The 26,874-nt window shown below is 37.0% G+C and overlaps 5 protein-coding genes across 7 annotated transcripts; 1 reads left to right on the top strand and 4 right to left on the bottom strand.

The window, feature by feature from the left end:
• Positions 1-463: 463 nt before the first annotated feature.
• Positions 464-6,786, bottom strand: LOC103945862 (putative disease resistance protein RGA4). Its single transcript, XM_048586110.1, has 6 exons — positions 3,474-6,786; positions 3,269-3,344; positions 2,465-2,537; positions 1,788-2,253; positions 980-1,663; positions 464-898 (listed from the first exon to the last, which is right to left on the bottom strand). The coding sequence occupies exon 1, from the start codon at positions 6,679-6,681 to the stop codon at positions 3,475-3,477; it is 3,207 nt and encodes a 1,068-aa protein (XP_048442067.1). The 5' UTR covers positions 6,682-6,786; the 3' UTR covers positions 464-898; positions 980-1,663; positions 1,788-2,253; positions 2,465-2,537; positions 3,269-3,344; position 3,474.
• A 3,175-nt stretch (positions 6,787-9,961) lies between these two features.
• On the bottom strand, positions 9,962-10,381 carry LOC125478227 (mucin-20-like). The gene has a single exon (XM_048586143.1). The coding sequence runs from the start codon at positions 10,379-10,381 to the stop codon at positions 9,962-9,964; it is 420 nt and encodes a 139-aa protein (XP_048442100.1).
• A 1,140-nt stretch (positions 10,382-11,521) lies between these two features.
• LOC103945864 (putative RING-type E3 ubiquitin transferase C3H69) lies at positions 11,522-17,309 on the bottom strand. 3 transcript variants are annotated; one of them, XR_007259114.1, is made up of 8 exons: positions 16,931-17,306; positions 16,198-16,285; positions 15,304-16,097; positions 14,986-15,055; positions 12,592-12,680; positions 12,460-12,520; positions 12,132-12,243; positions 11,522-11,738 (listed from the first exon to the last, which is right to left on the bottom strand). XR_007259114.1 is itself a non-coding variant. In XM_009356451.3 (7 exons), exons 1-6 carry the CDS (start codon positions 16,939-16,941, stop codon positions 12,484-12,486), a joined length of 1,089 nt encoding a protein of 362 aa, XP_009354726.2. In that variant the 5' UTR covers positions 16,942-17,306; the 3' UTR covers positions 11,522-11,738; positions 12,460-12,483. The 3 variants fall into 3 exon arrangements, 2 of the variants coding, with proteins under 2 accessions (XP_009354726.2, XP_009354722.2); XM_009356451.3 differs by lacking the exon at positions 12,132-12,243; XM_009356447.3 differs by lacking the exons at positions 11,522-11,738; positions 12,132-12,243; positions 12,460-12,520; positions 12,592-12,680 and adding an exon at positions 13,198-13,609 and having other exon boundaries at positions 16,931-17,309.
• Positions 17,310-19,621: 2,312 nt separating this feature from the next.
• On the top strand, positions 19,622-20,700 carry LOC103945866 (thylakoid lumenal 19 kDa protein, chloroplastic). The gene is given in 3 exon segments (XM_009356453.3): positions 19,622-19,998; positions 20,000-20,090; positions 20,229-20,700. Coding segments are annotated over 3 exon segments (747 nt in total). The 5' UTR covers positions 19,622-19,719; the 3' UTR covers positions 20,606-20,700.
• Positions 20,701-22,455: 1,755 nt separating this feature from the next.
• Positions 22,456-25,801, bottom strand: LOC103945867 (zinc finger protein WIP2-like). The gene is made up of 2 exons (XM_009356454.3): positions 24,966-25,801; positions 22,456-23,134 (listed from the first exon to the last, which is right to left on the bottom strand). The coding sequence occupies exons 1-2, from the start codon at positions 25,674-25,676 to the stop codon at positions 22,694-22,696; spliced, it is 1,152 nt and encodes a 383-aa protein (XP_009354729.2). The 5' UTR covers positions 25,677-25,801; the 3' UTR covers positions 22,456-22,693.
• Between the last annotated feature and the right edge of the window lie 1,073 nt (positions 25,802-26,874).

Raw genomic sequence — 26,874 nt, 5'->3', positions numbered from 1 at the left:
CGAGAAATTTGAACTATTTATGAGAGAGTGAGATCTTAGCCGTTCAAGTTTTTAAGTTTTTGTGAAGTGGGTCACTAAAATATAGAGACTGTAAATTAAAATTGAGTGGTCCGAATCTCTTAATCCACGAACTTTGAACACAAAGATCACAAGTGTATCTCAATTCCCAAATTGTAGTCGTTGGTTGGTCCCCTTTCGTTTTCTTTTTCGCTACTTTAGTGTTCCCACGCCACAACGTGGGATTTGGTTATAGTTAGTTTATATTACTGGTATCGCCACATTTTAATCTACTAAAATTGGAAACAAAAGCAGCAATAAGAACCCAAAGAAGGCCAAATTACACGGTTGGTCCTGAGTTTTTTTGTGCTCGGGCTGAACATTCAAAATGTGTCTTTATTCAATACGCCAACATATTTAAAGAGGGCTGGAACCCATTCGAAGTTGGGGGGCTAGGCCCTCACGCCCATATTATATTATTAATTCAAGAAAAACATACAACCGGGGGACATAGTACCTAAACCCGACGATTAAAATCAAAATCATATACAATCACTCCAAGCATGCAACATGGCCATCTCATATTGAATCCAAAAGGCTGACACCCAATTCACTGAATAAAATATACAAAAGATACAAGATAACTACTAATAAAATCTCATAACATTGAGTAAAAAGAATCATATAAAAAGAATACATGCATCAATTTCATTGCAGAAGCTATTCATACGATATACTTTGAAGAAGATAAGGAATACCTGATCAACATATATGTTGGCCATTCTAAGTGCAAATTTAGAAGTGAAATGCTCCAAGTATGGTATTGAACAGGAAAGAGCGGCCGCTTCAACCATTTCGCTATCTCCGGTTGGGTGAGAGCAGCTAAAGACATCATTGTTCCCTAATAACATGAATAAATTGAGTAAACACCAAAAGTAGTAGCAAGGGAAGAAGATGTGAAATAGATGAAGAGGTGTAAGACCTGTGAATGCCCAACAACAAAGACTTTGGAGCTTGTTGTTGGATATATGCAGCGCTTGATTTCTGATAGATCAAATAGAGCCAATTCCTGCCAACTCCAATCTCAAAAATCCTATAATAGTGCATAAAGCTTAATTCTCTTCTGATATGTGTGTCCATGACTCCAACGTGTTCCACGCACATTCCCTACCCATACATCGAAACCTTCATCTGCAAGGACGAATCCTAGCGATTCTTCTGGAGAATTTAAAAACCATGCATCACCTGGTGAAGATCAAGAAAAGCCAGTGACCAAGTTCAATTGAGTTTGAAGCACATTACAGCCTAATTCACAATGTATCCCAAGGATGTCGTTAGTTTCAAGAAAGGAAATTTCAGCAGAACCTGAAAACTTCAGATCAGGGAGCACCAAATAGTGAGCTAACATTCAAATTTTGATATAATCAACTTAGCGGGACCAATATGTTGAAAAAATTGGAAGAAGCTATAAAAGTAAGGTTTTTCACTAATCAGGCTACCAAAGAATCAAATATTTTACCCATGGGTCAGTTATGGGGAACACTCCCCACCAAAGCAACCTTTTTAGTCCGTCACATCTCAAACAAACAGAAATTCCACTAACAAACACAACTTCTATTAGTCCTTCACATCTCAAACCCAGTAAATACCCATCTTTCCTCTGAATCTGGAAAACAAGAAGTACTGAAATTAACAATCTGGGTATCTCAAAGTTACTTACTTTAATCACATATTTAACAATTAAACATATAAATGGGCAATTTTTAGTGAAATATTAGTATAGTACTCACTGTAAGCTTGGAGTAAGAGTACCCAAAAGGCCCAATGAGCTGCGACAGAGGGACTGCAGCGGTGAACGACGGCGACCGGTTCTGTAAAATTCAGTCGAGTTTTGAGCGATTTCTGCCACCATTTCGGAGGTCAAGAGGCCGATAAGGAAAGCTGCGACGGAAGGGCATTGGACTGGCACTGTCGCGATTTGCAAATGGATAAGGCGAAGTGGTTACTAAAAAAATTTGGTGCCCCAAAACAATTTGGCCCTGGACAAGTGCACTGTTTGCACTTGGGCCAAGGCCGATCCTGAATTATTTGTCTCGTCGGAAATTTCAAGAATAGATCATGGAATCACTGAGATGTGATCTCGGTTCAAGATTTTAAGATGTCCTCTCATGCTTCCATGCAACACTGAGACATTTGATCCGCACTTAAACCTCAAAAACGAACATTGTGTATAATATATGGAGCTATCGCACTACACTGCATGTTCAAAACTTAATTTAGAGCTCTGTCTAGTGAGATATGAATGCAAGAAACAAGGTACAAAACAAGCACAGTAAATAACAATGCAAGCAAACCAACAATGGAAAGTATGGGGGACCTTGCATGGGAGGCTACTCCCCATATTGCTCATTGATTTTGCGGTGGAATCCAAAATTTATCATTTATCACATCCACATAAATGAGTCACCTGTATAAGCAAAAGCTGTATGATAATTGGCTTCCTTCATCTTCATTCCATCTGTTTCTTCTTTGAATCAGTGCTGCATATCCATGAAAGTAGATTAAGAAGCAAAACCAAAAACATAAAAATTTGAAGCCATATTAAAAAGTTTGAAAAATTAAAAATTAAAAAGTAAATTAAGAAGCAAAACTTAAACCTAATCCATAATAATAATTGTACTGAAGGAAGTACGGACAAATTGTCATCTTGCCGGTTGCTTGGTATTTAATGATCATCTTCCTTAGTAATAGACTAATAGTAGTGGACCAGTGGTCTAGAAAATTAAATTGTCACAGTAGTACCTCAAGTTGACAAGTAGGGAGAGTTCAATGCGTATTTAGAAAACAGTGAAAAAAAGAAATGTAAAAGTAAGCACAACTTTTGAAGATCGTTCTCGAGTCAATTTATCTGCCATGGGCCATCATAGTACTTTCTCCGCCATAGTCTTCAGAACACTATATCAGAAAAAGTGCTAGATGACACCCTATTTATACCAGGAAAAACAGAGGAACCAAATTCATCAAATCCATCCACATAAGTTGATTAATTTAGATTTGTTTTTTGGAACAAAATTATGAATTTAGATGAGATGAAGCAGAAAGCAGATAAAAGATGATGATGAAGAACCTATTATTGGGTCAAAATTATGATTCATTTTTTTGGGTCGAAATTATATGTAATATGAAGAGATAAGACTATATTATTGATAAGAAGTAAATTAAAGAGAAATTAAAAAAGAAATTTAAAAGTCAGTGGGTAAGGAATGCATACGCTTTGCGTGGAACTAGTGTTGCTCAATGAGAAAGCAAAAGTGTGGACAAAATCTTTGGTCCACATGGTTTGTCATCTGAAAACAAAAATAAATTGTTGGTGATGATGAATGAAGAATAAAATTAAGAAACGAGAATGGCATTTGAATATTTCATAGTTTTATTGAACTAGGCAACTGTAAATTGAAATAAGTTAGAAAACGCACCTTAAGATATATCAATTTCAATGGATGGGATGTGAGCAATCTTAGGCCAGTCCTCACCTGTTTCTTTCTTGCATCTTTCGCTTAACATGGGGCAATACTGAATTAGCAATCTATTTAAACAGGGGAGTCGACAAATCCCTTCCGGCAGTGATGCCAAATTTGGGCATTCTCCAATGGAAAGCAATTGGAGTGATGTGAGATTGCTAAGTTCTTCTGGTAATGATGCCAATTTTGAGCTGTTTCCAATTGAAAGCGATTGGAGTGATGTGAGGTTGCAGATCCCTTCCGACATTATACATTCCAAATCCTTAACTTCATGAAGTGACATATGTGTTACTTTGGGGAGATGAGGGGAAGAAGAAGAGGAAGAAACACCAACACCAACATCATGTGTAATATCAGATGCTCCTCTAACAAACAAGGAAGGAAGAACATTCGAGCTGGTCCTATCGAGATGTATTCTATCCACATTTGGATACAGAGGCATCGAATTTAGATTACGACACTTCCTGATGGTCAAGCTAGAAAGACAAGGAAACGAAGGGAGCAGGAACGACAGGTTTTCCTTTGATGAAGAAGAAGCATTGTTATGAGTGTGCGCCTTCCACCATCCCTTCAGAGAAGGGCAATCTTCTACCCAGAGCTTCTCCAGAGAGGGAAAGAATGAAATCTTCATCATCTCATCACTCATACTATTACTGCTCTCATTGTCTGATATGTACTCCAACTGTATCAACTGTGAAAGTTGAAGAAACTTAAGGGAAGGCAAATGATCCAAGGGTGGAAGATGTTGGCATCTCATACATTTAACCAATGTGAGATTAACAATATTTATGAGAGAAGAAAACCAACTCGCAAACCTCACACCACCATAAAACCGCACGGACAGCTGCTTTAGATTTGAGTGGGGTTGCAATATCTCCATGGACATGGTAATATCCTTCTCATCAACTGCGTTTAAGTTGTCTCCACGTATCCAGAACAAACCCAACGAACAGAGGTGTTGTTTCTCCTTCAGAGGTGCACCACCATTTGATTCTGACATCACATCTTCACCGTGCCTCAAATTTCTAACAGATAGCTGTCCTCTTAATTCATTAAGGCTCCCCAGTTCACCAAGGCCAGCACTGTCTCTCAACACGGAATTGTTTTTGCTCAAAGCAAATCTACCCAATGTACGAAGATCAGTCATTTCACCTAATCCACGTGGAATTTGAGTCAATTTAATACAGCCTGTCAAGTCGAAATGCCTCAAGTTGATCATCTTCTTAATGCCTTTGGGTAGTTCCACAAGATTCTCACAGCCGGAGAGATCTAGTGTTTCCAAATTTTGAAGTCCAACTATCCAATCTGGAAGTCTCTCGATGGGATTATCACTAAGATCAAGATATCTCAAATGTTTCATTTTCCTAAGACACTTAAGTAATGTTGTAATTCCAAATTTCTTGAGACTCAACATACGTAATGACTTAAAATTTGAAGCAATTTTAGTACAAAATGAATTACATAATGACTCCTTGATCCGATATTCATCACGAGGAAAATATTCCTTGATCAAATATTCTTGGCGATGAAAAAGCAAAGTTCGTATCTTATTTGCATTTAGCAAGGAAGTTGGCACTTTCCAATATGACAAATCAACATTAAAATTGAAAGATACATGATGAAGCTTTTCATGAAAATTCTCTCGATTCAAATCAACTACAGTGCTTCTGATCCCTGACACTAAGATGGCAAATTCATTCATGAGATCATGCATTTTACAGCTTCTTATTAAACCAAACTCATATTTTTCTTCGTCTTCAAAAAAAGATTTCCGTAGCAATTCCTTGTAGTATTCATATGCAACATCCTCCAAACACTCATTTTCGTCAGATGACTTAATGAACCCTTGTGCCACCCAAAGTTGAATCAGTCTCGGTACAGAGATCTCATAACCAAGTGGAAACAAGCTACAATAAGCAAAACAATGCTTCAAATGTGATGGGAGCACATCATGACTTAGTTTAAGTGTTGGTAAAATATCATTTTCTTCTTGACTTAATTTTGAAAGTTTCTTATCCTTGAAATTCAACCATTCTGATTCGTGATGCTTGGTGCACAACATCCCACATATCGTCCTTATAGCGAGTGGGACTCCCTGACATTTTCTTGCAACCTCCTTCCCAACTGCCTTAACTGTTGAATTCTCTGGCTCTTTTCCATCTTTAAAAGTCATTTTCTTAAATAAAGACCAACTTTGCTCTTCATTCAAACCCTTTAAGGTGTATGCTTTAGTTGTATCTGAAATTGTCGCAACGGTTTCACTACGAGTGGTTATTAGTATTCTACTACTTTTTCCACCACACATTAACAAGTACTTCAAGCTTAGCCATTTCTCCCGATTCTCATTCCACACATCATCCAACACAAGTAGGTATTTCTTCCCATCTATTTTTTTTCTAAGATCATTTTGTAGCTGATCCATATCAAGCTTGTCAACTTTTAGTATTTTCTTAACAAGTATATCCAACTCAAATACATTAGAGACACATGACCATATTTTCAACTCAAAATGATTTTGAACCACCTCGTCGTTGAATATGAGTTGGGCAAGTGCAGTTTTCCCCAATCCTCCAAATCCAACTATGGAAATGGTTGACACATTCTCAGTTGAGATGATTGGATCCAACAAAAGTTGAATAATTGCCCTTTTATCTTCATCTCTCCCTATAATATTTTCCTGAGATACAAAAGAGTGAGTGACCCTCTCTCTAATTATAAACCGTGTATCTTCATGATTCACTTCCAATTGAAAGGTCCTACGAGATGCAACTGCACTAAGCCTCTTGTTAATATGTTTTATCTTATGACCCATCTTTGGCCCAATAGCAAGTTGATTTGAGCTAGAGAAGAAGAGACGTACCTGATTTGATACTCTATTTGTTTCAAGCACCATTTGTCTTCGTTTAGCTTCAGCATTAAACTCCCCCAGCATGTCATCAGCTTCATAAACGACATCTTCTACACTTTGGAGCCACAGTTTGACTTCATTGTTAACTTGCTTTTGCTCAGCGTCAAGAAGAACAGCTTGGAATCCGGCAACTATCTCCTTGAGCTTCTGGAGCTCATCTTGAACACCCCAAATCAATCCAATCTCTTGGAAAGCAAGGGAGCCTAGCCTTCCAATGATGCTGTCTGCAACGTTGAAAATAACTCCCTCCGCCATTTCTTGTATTCAGGACAAGAAAAAACACAGGTGAAATTGAATTAAAGTAGAAGCTTGTAAACCAGATAGGCTTTTGCGTAGTGAAAGATGGTTCCTCCTGCTCGTCTTTATCCCTTCTCCTCCAACCACTCATACATCATTCCATGAATAAAACTAAAAACAAAGACTTGTCAGAATGTCAATACTACCGGCTTGGTCATTGTCATCCAACCACTCATATATCATTTCATGAATAAAACTAAAAACAAAGACTTGTCACAATTAGAGCTGGGCACGGGACCAAATCGGGATTTAAAAGAAGAAAATTTTAACAAAAAGTTTCCGGTACTATTCATTTTAATGAAAAATCATATTTTTATACTAAAAAGTCAATTATAGTACTATTCATTTTACCTTTTAATTTGTCATTTTCGTTAAAACTCAAAGTTTTTCAAGTCATTTTCATTAGTTTTCCCTTAAAATAAATGGGTCAGTCTGGGACGGGTACAATAGATGACACACTCCGATTCCGATCTTCTTCGAGGGAGACCAAATTGCCACCAAACCCAGAGAGAGACCAAGGCGACGGAGGAAACGAGGGCGTAGTCAACGCAGAGAGCATAGAAGTTGCTTCCAAAAAGTTTCTCGTCTGACATATTTAGCAACTAACTAAAGAGAGGAGCACTTTCTTCTTCTCTTTAAATGGGAGCTATGGCACCATTCTTCTTTTTTTCTCTGCTGCGTTGCTCTCTGCCCTCTTTCTCACCTTCCCACCGAAATAGGCTTCACACGGTTTTTTCTCTCCCAAACAGGTATGAAACCAGAAAATAATGAAGGCTATGATGCATGGACATGGACACAAATACGAATACAGAGATATAATACGACACAACATGAGGGTATGTTAAATTTCTGAAAACGAAAACACGATACGGCAACGATACAACAATTAAAAATAATATAAATAAATAAATATATCTAAATATTATAAAATAAGCATTCAAATATACTATTCAAGTTCAAATTTATTTCGATAAACTTCAAACATTTAAAAAGATAATGCACTAAACAACTAAATTAGTCTTCAAACTTGAAAAACTAAAAAAAAACTTCCAAACGACTTAAAAAAAAAAAAAAGGTGGCTCTCATTGTAGAACTAGCTTTTTCATTTATGCAAGAGCTTCATTAGTAATCTTGTTGCAAGAGACGATCCCATTTCCAGACATTTTTAACAAATGAAATTTGACCCTAGAGTAGGATCCTCTAAAAATCTTTTGACAATAGTTGCATTGAAGTACAGTACCTCCTCTTCCATTGTCCACTATTTCGAGCTTGTTGACATACTTCCATAGTGTACCATGATCATTTTCAACATTCTCAACTGGGTTAACATTAGCATTTCCATGATTATCAGGATGATTCATTTTCCTAAATTAACAAACATATAAGGATGATTCAGGTTTGGGGTCTATTGCAACCTCATACAACATCTTCAAAACATTCACTTTCATACCACATGTACTATTTTATTTCAATATAATACAACCATTACATTTTTCATCCATTGCTCCGTTAAGAGTTGACGTGACTGCTAAATTTTGCCATGTGGCAAAAATACTAATCTTTTTTATTCATTTAAATTATTATAATAATTTACCCTTAAAAAAAAAAAAAAAAAAAAAAAAACCCAGAAACCCATTCCCTCGACCCTCCTCCATTATCCTTACTCTTTCTCTCGAACCCCAAACCCCCCAAAATCCCTAGATCCAAAACCCACACAATGCAGCTCCGCTAGGCCACCACCGTCGACGCCTTCCTCCTCATGCTCACACTCCTCACCACCCTTACTGAAGCGCACAACATCACATGCCTCCTCGCGAAGCACCCTGAGTTCTCGACCTTCAACCACTACCTTACCCTGACCCACCTTGCCGCCGACATCAATGACCGCATCACCATCACCGTCTGTGCCATCGACAACTCTGCCATGTCGGCCTTTTCTCCAAGCATCGCTGAAAAAGCAACAGAGAAGAGTCATTCCGATGATTTTTTTTTTTTTTTTTTTGCAAGTTTCATACAAATAATCTGGGTTTTTTGGGGTTTTGGGGGTGGGATGGGGGGTTGCGGGGGAGGTGGGGGTGGGGTGGGATGGGATGGGGGATTTGGGTTGCAGGGAAGGGGTGGGTTTTTTGGATGGAAGTGGAGGTGAAGAGAGTGGAGGAGAGGGAGAAGGGGTTAGGGAAGATGGTTTCAAGTTTTTTTTATATTTTTTTAATAGAATAAATTATTATAATAATTTAAATGAATAACAAATTATTATTTTTGCCATGTGGCAAAATTTGGTAGCCACGTCAGCTCTTAACGGATTAAGGATGAAAAATGTAATGAATGTATTATATTGAAATAAAACAGTATGTGAGGTATGAAAGTGAAATGTTTTGAAGATGTTGTATGAGGTTGCAATAGATTTCAAACCTGATAAAATGTAATATAGCCAACATATAAACAATAAGAATCAATCCCTTGCACAATATTATATTATAATATACAAAATACAATAATATTATTATTATATACAAAAAGTTAAAAACAGTGATGAGAAAAGCAAAAGCTTTTAGTTTCAGAGATGAGAAAAACCAAAGGGGCTTTTAGTTTTAGAGATCGGTTTTGCCTTGGGGAATCAGTTAAGCTTCAAATAGTTCAATGATCAGTAAAACGGAGCAGTAAGATTAGGAAAGCATCGAAACAATTAACAAAGTGAAAGCTCTCACCAGTAGTTGTAGACGGAGACGACAGAGACAACGGAGCAGTTGCAGATGACGGTCAAACATTGTGTCTCTTCCTTCTAGCCGAAAGTGGTTTTGGCCACTTGGCCACTAACCCAACAGAGTCCTCGAGAAGGTGTGAGAAAATAGGAAAGGAATAGGAAAATGTTACAAACGATCAGTTCAAGTCCCTATTTTTCTATGGGTTAAACTCTGTTTACTACTCTTATATTTTGTGATTGTCAACATTTAGTATACGAAGTTTTTTTCGTCCTAGAGTCATACCTAAAGTGTTGGGACAGTCTCATACATCCGTTAGTCTGGCTGTTAAGTCTTTCATTAACTGATAACGTGGCTCCCAAGTGGATAATAACTGAACGTCACGTGTCATTAAAAAATTAAAAAAAAATTAAACTATTAAAAAAATTAATTAAATAAAAGTTAAAAAAAATAAATTTCCCCAAGTCTCCTTTGTCTTCCCCACCTCGATCCCCCTTCCAGTCTCCCTCTGCACCTCTGCGTATCTGCTTTTACCCTTACTCTATGCTCTCTCTCTCACTCTCCGCTCTTAATCCCCAGATCCCCAGATCCCTCCGCACCTCTGCACATCCATCATTCTCCAGATCCCCTTTGTCTTCCCTATCCCAATCCCTCACCCCAGTGACTTCCTGTGACACGTGCGATGATAGAGGTCTTTCTGTGGAAGAGAGGGTCGCTGTGCTTCCATCCGAGGACAAGGGACTTGTCGAGTTCCTGTAGATCGACGGAGTGAAGCACGTGGGAGTTGAGGATGGTGCGGACGGTGTTGAGTTCTTGGATGGTGAGGGGGTCGAGAGGGTGGTGGGGGGTGTCGGAGTTGTGGTCTTTGAGGCGGGGCGTTGGGATAGGGGGTTTGGATTGGATGCGGTTTTTGGAAGAGCACCAGGCGGAGCAATAATATGGTTAAAATTTGTCATTGGCGAGAATCGCTCGAACGTAAGATATCTCACTTACAAGTGAAGAAGAATACTCCTAGACTGTAGTAGTAAATGGTAGAACAGTAACAAACACTTACCTAGAAAGAAATTTAGAGTCCCTAACCAACCTCAATCAGGCCAATTAGCTTCCATATGTTCATTTGAACATCCGGATATTAATGTTGATTAGTTTATTATGCGATTATACAACCTAACCGTCGGTCTATTTAAACTTTGATCTTGCTTAGCAAGGAATCCGTAAATTCATATTAATTCTCGAAAATGTGCGACGCTTGGAGCCGTACATCTAATCTTCGTCCCAAGTCGAATTTGTGTTCTTCAAGTTAATCATAATCTATATATATATATAGATTATGATTAACCAAAATAATAACTAATAGGAAAACAGAAATAAAATAGGAAAAAAATAATAACTAATTCATGACGGTTGTTCTTACCAATTTGAGTTGAAATTGAGCGCACTCTCAAAGGTACTTGCTCCCTGAGCACCAAATCAAGTAATTTGGTTGTTGAAATGAGAAGCAACAAAAAATGAAATTAAAAAAGGACGCTTAGATCTGCTTAGGTTACGATTCTCAATTAGATAGATAACTTTTATTTTGTAATTTATTTTTTAATTAAATTGTAAGAGATTTGTTAAATACTAAGATTTACATTCATTATATACTTGTTCCTCACGTTTTCAATATGTATACTTGTTCTTTATGTTTTCAATATGTTCTAATATTTTATAATCTATTATATCATTCTATTTTTCAATTTATGTATTCTAATAAAATTATGTATTTTTTAATAGACATTTATTTTTTGTTACATAAAAATTAAAGATCCACCTAGTCTGACTAAAACCCGTCGCCCGACTAATACCTTGGGTCGTTTACGACCATAGTTATATTCCATACGACCGGAATAAAATAAAAACAAAGACTTGTCACTATACTTCTGATGCCGGCTGGGTCCTTAACGTTATGTTGTATTTTATAAACCCATTTGCAAATGCCGGCATGGTCCGAACCGGACTTATAAAACAATAAACGATAAATTGGAATACTCGCTCCAGCTGCCTGCAGGCTGATGATGCCATTCCTAAAAGTGAAACTACAAGTACCACAATGGAACTCGTCCGAATAAAACCTGATCATTAACACAAATAATCGACATCCTCATCTGTAGACATTCATCCAAGTCACAGACGGGCACATTGTATAAGTGTCAAAATCCTCAACATACACTCTTCCGCTCGGTAATAACTTTATTTAGAATTCTGTTACATGTAGTTTACGACAACCGAGCATGTCTTCTCTCCCACAACTGGATAGCCATCCTGCAATCAATTCTGCGTCAAGAATATAAAAAAAAGTTAGATATTAGGTGTTTATACTGGTCACTGCATTTTGACTTTCACCTTTATTAACAAGCAAAAGACGAATCCAAGAGTAGTTACGTTTCAGTCTTATATGCATACAATGCTTTCAAATCCATGTTCAGTGTAAAAATCAATAGTAGGAAGTAATGAGGTGAGACTGAAATTATGATCGAGTGCGCCAAAACGAGAGAAATCGGATAGTACAAGGTTTGTTTTCGGCCTCATGTTCCACAAGAGCGACAATTAAGTTCAAATGAGTGTATGAGAAAGAAAAAAATATTCATACCTCCAGTATCATTCAAGGGAAATATATACTGCAGGTAAAATTATACTTAAAAGGAAATTAAAGCTCCTGAACCACACCTTGCAATCCACTCGAGTATCCTACTTGCAATTGCAAAAACCAGCATGAGAGCTGCGCATGTGTTCTTGTTGCGAAAAAATCATGCACATTTAAGCACACGGCACTTTTTCACTGAAATCATCAATGAAGGGAAAATCATCAATGTGCAACTCTAATGACCTCCTACGGTCCTACCATGTGGTTTCAGGGTGTGCCAATCAAAAAGATTTTATGCACTTAGTATGTTGTACTAGACAACTTAACCTTCAGATTAGAGGTCTGCCCACTAATACATTCTGGACAACAGTATAAGTAAAGAACCAGAATCCAACCACTGAATAAACTTACATTGGAATATTGTAACGGCATTATTCACCTTATGTGTAGGTCAGCAAGAAAGTCTGACAACCTGGAAAATACCATAGTTTAGTATGAAAAGAACAGTATATGGAGAAATTGAACAAAGGTGCAGAGTAAAACCTAATATTTGTGGCTATCACTGTCTGACCATCTTCATTTCCAATATGACGCAGTGCTACTTCCTCCAAACGGCCATCTCGGTATGCATGCTGCAGTCAGACCAACAGCCAAGTTCATTACCCAATTACTGTAAAATAAAAAAAAGGATCTGGACCAGCACAGTAAACAATAGTGCATGCAAACAGCACACAGAGCATAACAGTAAACACCACAACAGACTACCGGCAGAGAAAGTAAAAAGCAGATTCAAACATACTTTGAGATGGAAGTGTACATGACAGTAGACAGACCTAAAATAAAAGCCGCATTGCAGATAAAATTAGATGAGGAAGACAAAATGCATGACAAAGTAGACTTTGTTTGCCCGTAGCAATTGCCATGTGCACCTAATTTTATAGACAACACACTCCAAAATGGGGCAACATGGTGACTGGTCAGATAAGTTTACAACTAAAAGATTATAGCATGAATGGAAATCAAAACCATAGAACAGTTTCGTTCTTCCTTTTCCTTTTTTTTTTTTCAGTAAACTAGCCTTCAAATTTAAAGTTAACTTTTGTATCGTTAGCATAAATATCACACTGTTCCAATGAACACTATCCAAGATTCACAAAAATTAACCCCATTAATAGGGGGTAAATCTGCACATCGTTCATAAATAGGAGTTGTTAAATACAATCCACAATCATAACACAGCAACGCAAAACCAAGTAGGAAATTTCAGATGATACAAATGGCTAAATCTAGTATCTCAAGGCCATAAATCTATCTCGTCTTCACTCGAGTCACTTGTATACAAACCCATCTGCATTAATGACTCCCTCTCCCATGAGTTTAAAACTTCATTTTCTAAATCTTCAAATATATAATCATCCAATTCTTCTAAGTGCTCGAACATATGTAATATGACATCCATAGGCGCAATATCATATTGCCGTGGAGGAGGCCTTCTCGGAGGAGGCCTTCTTGGAGGTGGCCTGTGAAATTTCCATACATATGAGCCTGGCTTGACCGTATGCTGGAATACAACAAACATTCCATCCATTAAAGGTGTCACAAAGCTAACCCTCTCCGGAAAGTAAAATGAAAAACAAAAGGTACATGATTCTAAGGTGTTACAACTAATAAATCAATAGAAGGTTTTAATATTCTATTATAGACTAAGTCACATACACAGGATGGGGAGACAGAAAGAGAGACAAAGAGAATGAGAGAGAGAGAGAGAGAGAGAGAGAGAGAGAGAGAGAGAGAGAGAGACTGTTATAAACCCATTAAAGTAGCAAAACCACTTGCAATGATTAGAAAAAGAACATGTTATAAACTAAAACTGCTTCGTAAACCATCTACAATCTGGTGTCACCATCATCACAAGAAAGATACTAAACCAGAGACGAGAAACTATTCAAATTTAAGGCCACGGATGCATAATAGATGCACAAAAAAGAAACAAAGATAATGATGAACCCATTGGTCCTCATTAGAAACACTAATTTTAGATTGAAGCAATCTGTCATCCAATGTAGCCCCGTGTTAACCAATACCTAGTTGAGCTGGGTAAAAAGAAACTAGAGTAAGCCATTTGACTACAATCCTATAAAGCATACACCACTGCAATCCCTTGGGAGAACTAAAGATGTCTAAAAAGATTATTCAACAACTAAAAATCCATTGATTCTAAATGTTACTAGTTATCGTTGCACGGGCATGAGCATGGGATAAATCAAACATATCACTTGAATACAGACTGCAAATGCCTAAACGACCAAAGCATTAAGCGTAAATTTATAAAAAAATTAATATGGAATAATAAACCACCTTATCATTACCTACCAGCCACTTAACAAGTACGCACTTCAACTGCAGCCAACAAGCCATGTAAATTTTGGTTGGTGACATGGAAATAATGTTTTCATAGAGAAAACTAAGTGTATTATGTAACTCAATATTTGGTTAATCATAAAGAATACAAACCAAAGTGTATTATAACACAAAACCTCAAGTACATTACAAAAGCTACACTCTTACACCACAAATTAGGCATCTGCCCCACATTCAATCAGAACAACAATTGACAAGAAAAAAATAAAGCAAGTCCTAAATAGAAAAATAAAAAATAAAAAAATAAATTCAAGGAGCTTAAGCCAAAATCCATCACATAATATACCACATGACTCCACAAACACAAATAAATAATAACAGAGGTACAGTGTCCAGGATTTTCTGTTTGAGGCTCAACATATGCGACATTAACAGATTCAGCAAGTAGACTAACCATCATATACTTATCCAAATCACCATTAGATTGTTGACATGATTAATTGCACTCAACATGACAGAAAAACCAATGCGAATAACAAATGCAGCAGAAAAACTCCATGTAGCACTTCTTGTTACCTTATAAAAACAACTAGTTCCAAATGGGCAGTTCCCATTTCCAAAATCGAAGTGCTTGCAATCAATTGACCTGCAATATAAAATAATTATAACTACAAAAAAAATGAGGAAGAGAGAAAGAGATCCCAAAATTCCCACTCTAAAGCCCCTTCCAACTTCAAATCACAATAGTAATATAAACAGTTGATATTTCTGTCCTTCAAATTGAGTAACTTCTTTACATCTGAGATAAAAATAGTAAAAAATATCCAAGACAGAAGACAGGGCACTTGAATTCCAGCTTTCAAAAGAAAATAAGACGTTTGCAAAGAAAACTACCTGAGCCTTGCTTTGTAGCTGTCAACAATTTCCTGTTTCTCTTCTTTTGACTTATACCAAATGACACTTGGAATGACAAAGTATGACAGCTTCCGACATATTGGACAAGCTCTCAATGCGCTATTGACATCCATACCAGATGTTGGGGAACTACTGCGCCAATTTCTAATACAAGATATGCAAAAAGGATGATCACATTCTGAGAGTATCCCAAACTTCCGCTCAGCAACTGTGGGCTTTGACAAAACACGTTCAAGGCAAACACTGCATTCTATTTCTTGACTGCATTTCAAAGCCTCAAGTTGCTTCTGCTTTTCCTTACATATCTTCATATGCTCCTCCCTTTCCAAATGTCTGTAAGGATGCAAGCAATGTTTTCCACAGCTGGGGCATATATCTCCATGAATATGAGGACATTTTTCTCCACGAGGACAATTACCAGCTGCAGCAAATGAACAAATAGCACGATCTTCTGGTCTAGTATTCCTAGTCTCCCCAACACTACCTTCATCATCATCATAATCACCATCCAGAGAACCATTCCAGGCAGGTTTTGAGGGAGGTAAGAAAGGACTACTTGAAGCAGAGAGTTCTGAAAGAGAGAGTGGCGCAAGAGAAACTCCACTTGCTAACGTTCTTGCAGGAAGAACCAAAGATGCAGTATCAATAACCAGGGATGGCTGAGAATTTGTTGATGAAGACGAACCGAAAGACTGAGCCCGAGAAGCTTTGACATGTTCATATCTGCATCTACTACCAAATGCACAAGCTCCTTTCAGATAAAAGGTACATATCTGTTAAGAAGGACCAGAAAGAAAAGTTAAGAGCGTAACAATTGTTGATCACTATTACTTAATGCATATGCAACTAAAGTAAGTAGCATAAATAGTTTACATTATTTGGTGAAGCCTTCCAATCATGTGAAAACTCACAATGCTCCCCTTTCAAACAGGCGCCATGTGCAAAAAACTTGCAGAGAACCCTGAGGTAATCAGAAATGGCAATACAAGTAGTTCAATTATCTACAACCGCCAATGAATCCTCGTTGTTATATGGCTACTGTCAGGATACAGAAATTAGCAAAACACGCTATTACGTTGAAAATTTCTCAAATTCAATCATCTCCAATACTACCCTACTCTCCAAGTAAGGTTTAAAAAAAACATGCGAAGAGCCGCTTCAACTACATGAACTAAAGGATTTTTTCCATCACTTTTTATTGCAAATCCTTAAAAAGATCAGATTTTGGAATGATACAACGACTCAAAGTTACAAACTCGTCCCAATATTTAGCACAAATGATCTCATACCACCATTTCTTAAATGTAAACCAGCCTGAAATGTGTTAGAAATTCACAATAGCAGTAAATATTAAAACAAACAAAAAACATTGATTCACAGAGGACCTCTAACCTACATTACCCAGCAAACTAATCAAAGGGAAATCAACCAACCATACAATTTTAAGAAATTATAAATTAAATTAAAAACAGCTATTCCAAGAATCCTAAGAGAACACAATAAAAAAGATAACAAATTCAATATGCAAAATCACAACATCTATAAATTGGAAGATTCAACCAACTCAATATCCAAATTCGTCTCTTGCATATGAAAAAGAACTCACCTTTTGGACATGGCGATCAAGTAATCGAGAGATAAGCAAAAGGGGCTTTTCTGAGGAACAAAAATTGGAAATTGGAAAACCTAAAAAGCTTCGGAACCAATGAAATGGCGAAGAAGCAGAATTGGGAGCGACGATCAGCGTGCCTTAAATCCTTCATTCATCCTCAGACTCTGACAAGAGAAGCGGAGTGAGAGGGAAAGTCAAAATTGTGAGTATCTAGGGTTTTTGTGGCGGCCGGTGTACGATACAAACTGGCCGTTGGTTCTGAATTGTAATTGCGGGAATGCCCCTGTGGACGGGAAAGAGGATGGAATTTGACCGGTCGCGGACAATGCGGAAGGTTGTCAGAAATTACATATTTTGGTTATGACGCCTAATCACATATTTAGTGATCGATCCACTTGGGTCCTCAAATTTTCTCTTCTTATTTTTATTTTTAATATATAGTCGTTATCCTCACACATTAATAGTAAACTAATTACTTTTCACATGCACCTCTTGTATGTAACACATGATTACCATGACTAAACGTTTCTCTTCTTTCTACATTCATCAGTTTCTAGCTAAACTTTTAGAATTTTATACAATAACGACAACAACCACCTCAGTTACAAAAGTTGACACGAATTAGTGGTGAGTGCCATTTTATTTAGCTGTTTTTTGGGGTAGAATGGATGTAGTGTCGTTCATGTGAGTAATGAATTTCCTTTTCAAGCTATCACAACTTCATGGCTAGTGGTTACATCTGACACTCTAACTCTAATAGTATATTGTACTGTAAATTAATTTTTCTTCTTTTTTATTCTTCAAAACTCTTACTTAATTGTTGAAAGTAGATAAATAAGGACAACAATTACGTATGTTATAAAAATTGACACGAACTAGTGGTGAGTGCCATTAATTTAGCTGATATTTTGGGTAGAATGGATGCAGTGCCGTTCATGGGAGCAACGAAACTCCTTTTCAAACTACTACAACTTCTATAGAAGGATAGCTAGCGATTAAGTATGACTAAAGAGATTAAAAAAAGACAGGTTAGAGTTTTAAAGATAAGACGTGTTTCATGAATTGATATAAAATCAAAAGAGCACTCAGATTAACACAATGTTAAAAAAGAAAAAATCTTTATTTGATATAGACATGCAAAACAATTTAAATCATAAACCGTCAATTTTTTTGATGTTAAATCTAATTACTTCGATTAAGTAAGTTTAGTGAAATAAAACAAAATCCACCAAACCGAACCAATGGACTCAATTTGGTAGTTTTATCCGATTTTTAGCATAGATGCATAAATCCTATGTCCTAAACGAAGGTGGTGACATGGCAATAAGTAGATTACGTCAAGTTATCGTGAGTTGTAAATCTCTTATCACCAAGTCTTGCATTTTAATTTCTTGATGGATGAATGAGTTGCGTATAATTTATACTACACGAATATCGTTGTGATAGTTTAAGTCATTTTATGTGTTGTCGTCTTATTGGACATAATTTTAAATATTAAATTCATTTAAAATAAAAATATGGTTAAATACTTTAGCTTCTTTTGGTTCAATTGTAATTTATGAAATTCTTAAAGGGCAATTTATGGTATTTTAAATGTTTCACCATTTTAGGGTGCTCATTTTATATATATAGATGTCCTAAACGAAGGTGGTGACATGGCAATAAGTAGATTACGTCAAAGTTATCGTTAGTTGTAAATCTCTTGTCACCGAGTCTTGCATTTTAATTACCTGATGGATGAATGAGTTGCGTATAACTTATACTACATGAATATCGTTGTCATAGTTTAAGTCATTTTACGTGTTGTCGTCTTATTGGACGTAATTTTAAATATTAAATTCATTCAAAATAAAAAGATGGTTAAATACTTTAGCTTCTTTTGGTTCAATTGTAATTTATGAAATTCTTAAAGGGCAATTTATGGTATTTTAAATGTTTCACCATTTTAGGATGCTCACTATATATATAGATATATAGATAATACATGCATTTCCCCCATATATCTTTATCGTACAAATTTTTAAATCGAAACAATTTTAATTTTTTAAATTTTATTTAAATATTATTTCTACAAAAAAAAAACCGATTTGAATAAGATTTCATTTACGCATCTAAATGAATGAAACAAATGGATGTTCTGAGTACCAAATAACATATTTTTAATAAACCTTTCATTTGTTCTATGTATTTGGATGATTGAGCGATATATGATTCGAATGGTTTTTTGTAAGGATGATCATTAAGTGAAGGTTAAGAAATTGAATAGTTATAATAATAAAATAAATATTTATCCAGTCTATTAAGAACATAGATGCTCTAGTATGAGCCCATTTGACGTATCTAGACAAAGAAAATAACGGTGTATGACTTTAATCAACCAAGCAAATTGACATCAGATGCAAAGCTAACAATCCTAAAACTCCTGGATTCCATCCCTAAAATCCACCTTACCTCATAAAAACCACTATTTGTTAACCTTACCAAATTTTGGCGTAAACACGATAAGACACGTTATTTGCAAAGAATAATAAGTGCATTCTCCACATAAAGAGATGCAAGATTATTTGGTTAAAAAAAAATTAAAAAAAAAATCAACTTTTGTTACATTTTCTGTGGTTTATCCCTGCATTTTATTTTTTGAATACTTTTGTTTATCCATACATCCTCTACAGGGAAATGGCCTAATATCCGAACTTTCTCCCACCACCACATTTTTTGGATAAGGAAAAATGTCAAATTAAAGATAACAAAGAAAAGAAAGAACCACACCCCTCAACAGTTCCATGGCTACCATGTTCTCACCCTCAACCTTCTCCTCCACCACCGCCACCAACACCACCATCACATCTCCAAAACCATCCCCAGCTCCACTACCCCCAAAATCCCACCTCCCCATCCCACCCTGCAAACCACTCCTAACTACCTTAACCACCACACTAACTGCCACCGCCGCTGCAGCAGCCATCCTAACCGCCTCTCCACCCTCATTAGCGGACCCCACAGCAACAACTTACCAAATCTACTATGGCACTGCTGCCAGCGCGGCCAACTATGGCGGTTACTGGTGGCAACTCCGACAAGAAGGCCTCCGCTGAGTATGTCTATGATGTGCCAGATGGATGGAAAGAGCGTTTGGTATCAAAAGTCGAAAAGGGTACGTACGTATATGCTCACAACATCTACGACATATGCGTCACATGCTAATTATGTTATAGCACTTAATATATTCATATGTATATTGTCAAACTGTGATTCATAACTCAATATTTAGTATATTTTTCTCGATGAACAGGTACAAATGGGACTGATAGCGAATTTTATAACCCGAAGAAGAAGTCAGAGAAAGAGTACTTGACATTCCTTTCCGGGTTTAGGCAACTAGCACCGAAGGATGTGGTGCTGAACAATTTGGCTCTGTCAGATGTGAACTTGCAGGACTTGCTAGCGAGCGCAGATAATGTGACATCGGAGGAAAGAAAGGACGAGAAGGGACAGGTTTACTACGTGTATGAGATCGATGGAGTTGCTACTCATAGTTTGATTTCAGTGACTTGTGCTCAGAACAAGCTGTATGCACATTTTGTCAATGCACCAATTACGGAGTGGAACCGTGACCACGACTTGTTGCAGCATGTTCATGAGTCCTTTAAAACTATTGGATCCTTTTAGCTTATTACATTTGATGCCTTTTGTCAATGTGGTTCTGTGTGCACATTTGCAATATATACAGATTTTGATCATGAAATAAAACGACGTTTGATCGATCCTTTCCAGTGTAGGCCTTCATCGGCTTATTTTTTCGATTTAAATTCCATAAGCACTTCAAAATTAGTGAATTTATAGTTTCTTCTGCACCAAAAAAAAAAAAAAAAAGGGCTCTGCTATTATACGAAATGAGTTGTGCTTCCTCCCTAATTAGTGACTTGGAAGTTGGAATACATAAGTTTTTCTTCAAAAATTGAGACTGTCCTGCACAAGTAGAAACCAGAACAAACCAAATTGTACTGATTAGAAGCACTGGGATGTAAGGTACCGTTTCTGAACTGTCCAAATTGAACAAAGAACAAAATAAGCAGCTTACTGATACTGAATACATGAAATGCGTCTAAAGAAAGTTAGCCGCATTGTTTACAAAACAAACTTAGATGTTTAAAATTCAGCTGGAAACAGCTTCTAATACCCGTAGGCTAGCAAAAGAGGAATCCGCCCGGCCGAGGAGGGGCTCATGTCTGATTAGCTGGTTGGTGAGCAACTAGCTGATATCATTAGCTCCAAGAGAATGATCAGCCACGCACACTGGGTCTGAAACACAGCCCAGACTCCTCCGCAATGAGCAAAAGCCTTGACGGAGCAATGCCGCACATCAACTTTCACCCATCAAAGCAAAGTTAATATTCAAGAAAAAAGTTAGAAACTCGGATTGTTACAAATTTATGAACCATTTTTTAACAAACTTCATATTAACAATGTACATTTTAATTATTAATTTGAAGCAAAATTCAACTCTTTGTTGGATAGTGGCCAACTTGCAAATGCTTTCGGCTAGACAAAAATCCGAACAACTTTTGGCTATAAAAAATTATAAAGAAAGAAGGTGGACAACACCTTTCCTTGTTTTGGGGGGGAAAAAAGGGAAAAGAATTTTGGTTCTCTTCAACACCCGTGGGTGTTGGTTTAAGAAAGGAAGGGGTTTGCCTTTGCAGCCGAATATAGAGAGAAGAAAAAGCTCAATGCTCTGCTGAGAAAAAGATGAGCTGCAAAGAGAGAAGAGAAGCTGCTACTTCATTCGGTTAGTAATCATCTACCAAAGTAGTTGTTGTTGTAATAGCTTTGAGCTATACGTATAGAGAAGAAATTATTCATTATATTTCTTCCTCTATTTGTTTCTTTGGTGTGTGAGAGCTTTTGGGTGTATTGGGTTATTTGGGCTGTGAGATTGCCAACACTTTGTAAACTCCCATTTGGTTGATAGTGGATTATTGGGTGAGCTCCTACTGCTCCGAGGACGTACTCCAGTTACACTGATTGTGGAGGAACCTCGTTAAAATCTTTGTGTCTTTTATATTTTGTTCTTGCATTTTCATTTGATAAATTTCCTGTGGGCTAGCTTGAGTTGGTTCCAAAAGGTTTTTGGTGCTATCCTAGCACAACACTCTTGCTAATACAAAGTGAAGCCATCCTCATAGGAAACATGCCATCCCCTAAGGTGTGGCATTTTCATCGCAGCTCCATCTCTTCTTCCAATTCCCACTTCCAGTGTTTGGTCTTTTGTTCTTGTCATTCCATTTGTACGCAATCACTCCAGACCTGTGACTCCACTCTCCGGCAATCCCTTTGTGCAAATAATCCTCTCCTACACAATCCATATACAATTATCAACATAATGCTACTTCACTCACCATTTGCTAAATTTACACTAGCGAGGGATTGGAAAATAAATTGGTTGTGGAGATGGGGAAATAAAGAGTAAATTGACGATTTGCCCCTGGAACTTACAAGTAAGGAATAAGAATATCATAGATCATTGTACTAGGTGGCGATCATTTATACTATCTTAATTGTATTGTTTACAGTTGAAGTTGCTAATTAGTTAAAATACATGAAAAAAAAAGGTACACATAAGAAAGGCAAAGCCAAGTTACCATATGTCCATTCATGAGGATAAGGAACAAATATACATTTGGAGATAAGTATATATATGAGCTGAAGATAGAGATAAGACATGGATACACATAAATCTTAGTGTTGCGAAGTATACTATCTTGAAGCCTCGGCATCATGTTCAATTTCTGATGCGGGTTCTTCTTCTTCTTCGAAACACTCAATATCAAACAATCCATGGCCACGACCTAAGGCCTTGATGTGGTCTTTGAGAGACCTCTTTTGCTTAAAATCAGACCCACAAATGCAGTACCAAATCTTGCCACAGTTTTTCTCATGGGTTCTCCAATCACCTTTCACAGCAAATGCCTTGCCACAGCGTTTGCACATGAAGGATCGGACGCCGTGCTTTCTCTTGTAATGTACCTGAAGAGTTCTGAAGTCCTTGAGTGGCCTTGCACCTCTAGGGTTGTCAATGTTGTGCTTACAACCTGGTGCACAACAATAGCAACGGAGTCTTAGCATGGCTGTGGGTTGAGTTCTCTTTAGCGAGTCTGGTCCTTTCCTGTATTGAGAGCCATGCCCCCACATATGCATCTGTACAGTTAATTAATTCCATTGAAAGAAAAAAAAAAGTAATGTTAGAGCCAAAAGATTTACAGTAAATAATTTCATGTGAAAAATAAGTAACCTCATCATGCAACTTGAACTTTTGAAGCCTTATAACTGCAACTTAAGCTATACATTTCAAACATCAATAATATGCATGAATAATATAGGGATAATTCTTGTCCCCTTCTCTCAAAAATAGAAATTCTTACATTCATACCAATCACAGTTTTTTTTTTTTTTTTTTTTTTTTTTTGCATTTTTTTGAGTTATGCATGTACGCCAAACAGTAATTAACACAACTAATGTAAAAATTCTTACTTCCTAAAAATGAGCCAAGCTATTATATCCAAAAACTGACAATATATATAGAAGGAATACAAGTATTATTCTTCTATAAATAAGAAGAAGAAAAAAAGTAATGTTAGAGCCAAAAGATTTACAATATACAATTTCATATGTATAAACAAGTAACCTCATCATGCAACTTGAACTTTTGAAGCCTTATAACTGCAACTTAAGCTATACATTTCAAACATCAATAATATGCATTATATATATATATATATATATGTATAATATAGGGATAATATTTCTCTCTCTCTCTCTCTCTCTCTCTCTCTCTAAAATAGAAATTATTACATTCATACCAATCGCAGTTTGACATGTGCCGTGTGCGAGGAAATTTTTATTCTTATATTTTTGATGAGTTATGCATATATGCCAAACTATAATTAACATGACTAATGTAAAAATTCTTTCTTCCTAAAAGTGAGCCAAGCTATTATATCCAAAAACTGATTATATATAGAGGGAACACAGGTATTATTCTTCTATAAACACCCACACATGTGTGCGTATGAGAGAAAAAAGGGGCAGAAGAAATATATATAAAATGGGCAAATTTTTGCACTTTGAAATGAATAATGGTAATTTTTCGTACTGGTCACTGGGTGGAGTGCACGAAGCTAGAATTAAGTGTCAATACCATTGACCAAGAAAATTCATAGTTTCTGAAGTAGGTGTGTTTTCAGGCTCAAGAAACTAGTTTGATTTAGGGACAGAAATAATTCACGTTTATATTCGCACTAACGCATGAACAAATTTAACTGGATGACATAGAATATATGTGGTTGTTAGACTAAACATGTAAGCATACCGACTCTGATACCAGGAAGGACTTTGAATGTGAATTGGATCAACTACTTCCCCTAGTACCATGATTCCTTACTTTACCATTCCTAGTAAGGAAAGATGTCACTAAATCTCCAAAACTGTAAAAGCACAAATAGTAGTCTTTATTTCTTAATCTACAGTGGTAGTCTTTAGTTCTTAGTCTAACTACTGCTAATGTTAATTGTAGTACATATCCAGCTGCCACCAGTTGATGTACACGATGATCTCTCCATCACCTTCATCTTTTTCTTTACTGAAGCTGTCCTGCTACGCTATCAGTTAACAAGCAGAAGCAGTGGTACTGGAAGCACTACTCCTAGGTGTAAATGTATAATTAAATCGAACCTGCAGAAGTTTTAAATTCTGAGCGCAGGGGGCTTTTACAGAAGAAGAACGTGAACATTCAAATATAAATGGTACAAGTACACAAATAAAAAGCAAAGATACATGCATACAACACATAGTTTAAGCCACAAGCAATTGAACTTGCAAAGGCAATCTAACTGAGACCGATTAACCTTCAAAATGTAATTAGGAAAAACTAAATGGCAAAAAAATAGTAGAATCTGTAAATGGATTTCTTTCTCTTTGTTATGGAACAAGCTAGCCATATGTGTATAAAAAATATATAAATTAAAATAACCTGCAAGTTATTGTATCTGTTGAAGGTTTTGGAGCAAATAGAACATGAGAACTGAGTTGGGCCAATAAGAATCTGGGAAGGGGTGGGAATCCAGTAACGATCACCCTTGTTTAGTCTGTTCACAGCCACACTAGGGTTACCCGATGAAACAACATCACTATTACTGCTACTGATCAGTCCTTCCTTATTATGAACCTGATCTGCAAACTGAGATTGCACATTACCAGAATTAGAAGAACTTGGGAGGCCTATGTGTAGGGCTACAATCAAGTTATCCTCATCATCGCCGCTGTCATCACCATCATCATAAACAGCATGATCTTTGTTCCTCGTTTCTTCTTCCATTGGAGTAATAGTGCTGCTGCTTGAGGGCTCATGACCATGTTTCTCTTCTAGGACCCCTCTAGGGCTTAGTAAGTTGTTTAGTAAAGGAAGAGCTTCTTTGAGAGGAGGTGAGGAAACGTTGATATGATCATTAATGGACAAGGGCATCTGTGTTTGATTATTAGAGGATTTCTTATCAGTGAGGAAGTTATGTGAAGAGTAAGTGTGTGGAGGATTAGAAACACTGAAAGTGAGGGGGGTACTTCTGGATGAGTTGGCATAAGAAGTAGCAGTAGAGAGCAATGAAGGGCAATCATGAGGGTGGAGTGGCATAAAGTTGATCCATCCATTATTGTCGAGATTGGAGGAGTTATAAGGGTCTGCCATGGTAGAAGAGTATTCTCAGTCTCAGTGAAGTACAGTAGTGTAGGAAGACAGTTTTGGCGACGGTGTGGCACTTTGGTCACAGAATGAGAGATTATGTATATAAATAATGGGAGAGAGAGAGAGAGAGAGAGTATGATCCTGCAGGTAAAAGAAGTAAGCTGAAGTTGTGGAAAATCAAGAAATTTTTACCCCCTGCAAAGTAAGAAACAGAAATTGACAAGATGGGGAGATAAGTCAGGTATCAGATTTGCAGCTTGTCTCCAGACAGAAAGAGAGGAATTTAGCTAGGTTATTTATGGTTTTAACATTTTCACTTTTTATCTTGCTTCAAGCAATCAAGTCGTTTCTTGATGAGGGTATGAGTGCATCCAGCATTTGCTTGGATGGGCGTGAACAATGTTTCATATACATGCAGTAACGCTCCCTCTTTTTGGCTTTGCTGGTCAACAAACTCATGAAAGCAGGTGTGACGTTGGGGTTCGAACTTTTTGAGGTGCAATCTTCAATTTTTTAGGTACTCTTGGATAGAAACAGAGAGCGCAAATAAAATTTCAGTTTATTCAGTAAGGTATTTCGATATATATTTGATGGGTTTGTAGTCGTTAGCCAAACCATGTTTCCCACATGTTAACAGATATCGATATATGCCGGAGCAATCTAATGAATGATATCAAAAGAAATTGTTGAATGCTATCGGCAAAACATGTCAAGATATGCCTAGCAGACATTACATCAAAAACTTGGTAGACACAAAAGGAATACGTACCAAACATTCGAAGGGTTCTCGAGAAACCTTCACATGTATATTTCTCGAATTTCGGATGGTCCTGTAACATCCCACATCGACCAACGGAGAGAGGGTGATGTGCCTTATATGTACATGTCTACCTCCATATAGCACAAGGCATTTTGAGAACTCACTGGCTTCAGATTCCATTGGAACTCCGAAGTTAAGAGAGTTCAGGTGAGAGCAGTCACAGGATTGGTGATCCACTAAGAAGTTCTCGTGTGAGTTCCCAGAAACAAAATTGTGAGGGCGTGGCCAAGGCCCAAAGTGGACTCACAGAAACAAAATTGTGAGGTCGTGGCCAAGTCCCAAAGCGGACAATATCGTGCTACGGTGAAGCCAAGCCTAAGATGTGACAGGTCCTTAAACCACTATGGTCTTAATGTACATCTACCCCTCCTTGGAAGGAAC

Source organism: the organism of the source record quoted next, unplaced genomic scaffold (genome assembly GCF_019419815.1).
Source record: "Pyrus x bretschneideri cultivar Hongxiangsu unplaced genomic scaffold, Pyrus_bretschneideri_v1 Contig24, whole genome shotgun sequence".
NCBI lineage: Eukaryota > Viridiplantae > Streptophyta > Magnoliopsida > Rosales > Rosaceae > Pyrus > Pyrus x bretschneideri.
This window is presented reverse-complemented; position numbering and strand designations above follow the sequence as displayed.

What these genes read in the sequence shown, in the direction of transcription:
- LOC103945862 (XM_048586110.1), bottom strand. Translation starts at nt 6,681, where the DNA reads ATGGCGGAGGGAGTTATTTTCAACGTTGCAGACAGCATCATTGGAAGG.
- LOC125478227 (XM_048586143.1), bottom strand. Translation starts at nt 10,381, where the DNA reads ATGACAAATTTTAACCATATTATTGCTCCGCCTGGTGCTCTTCCAAAA.
- LOC103945864 (XM_009356447.3), bottom strand. An exon ending in AGCTACAAAGCAAGGCTCAG is followed by an intron (nt 15,056 to 15,303) that starts GTAGTTTTCTTT and finishes TTTATATTGCAG; the next exon opens with GTCAATTGATTGCAAGCACT. An exon ending in GAACTAGTTGTTTTTATAAG is followed by an intron (nt 13,610 to 14,985) that starts GTAACAAGAAGT and finishes GTTGTATTCCAG; the next exon opens with CATACGGTCAAGCCAGGCTC.
- LOC103945867 (XM_009356454.3), bottom strand. Translation starts at nt 25,676, where the DNA reads ATGGCAGACCCTTATAACTCCTCCAATCTCGACAATAATGGATGGATC. An exon ending in ACAGATACAATAACTTGCAG is followed by an intron (nt 23,135 to 24,965) that starts GTTATTTTAATT and finishes TTAACTGTACAG; the next exon opens with ATGCATATGTGGGGGCATGG.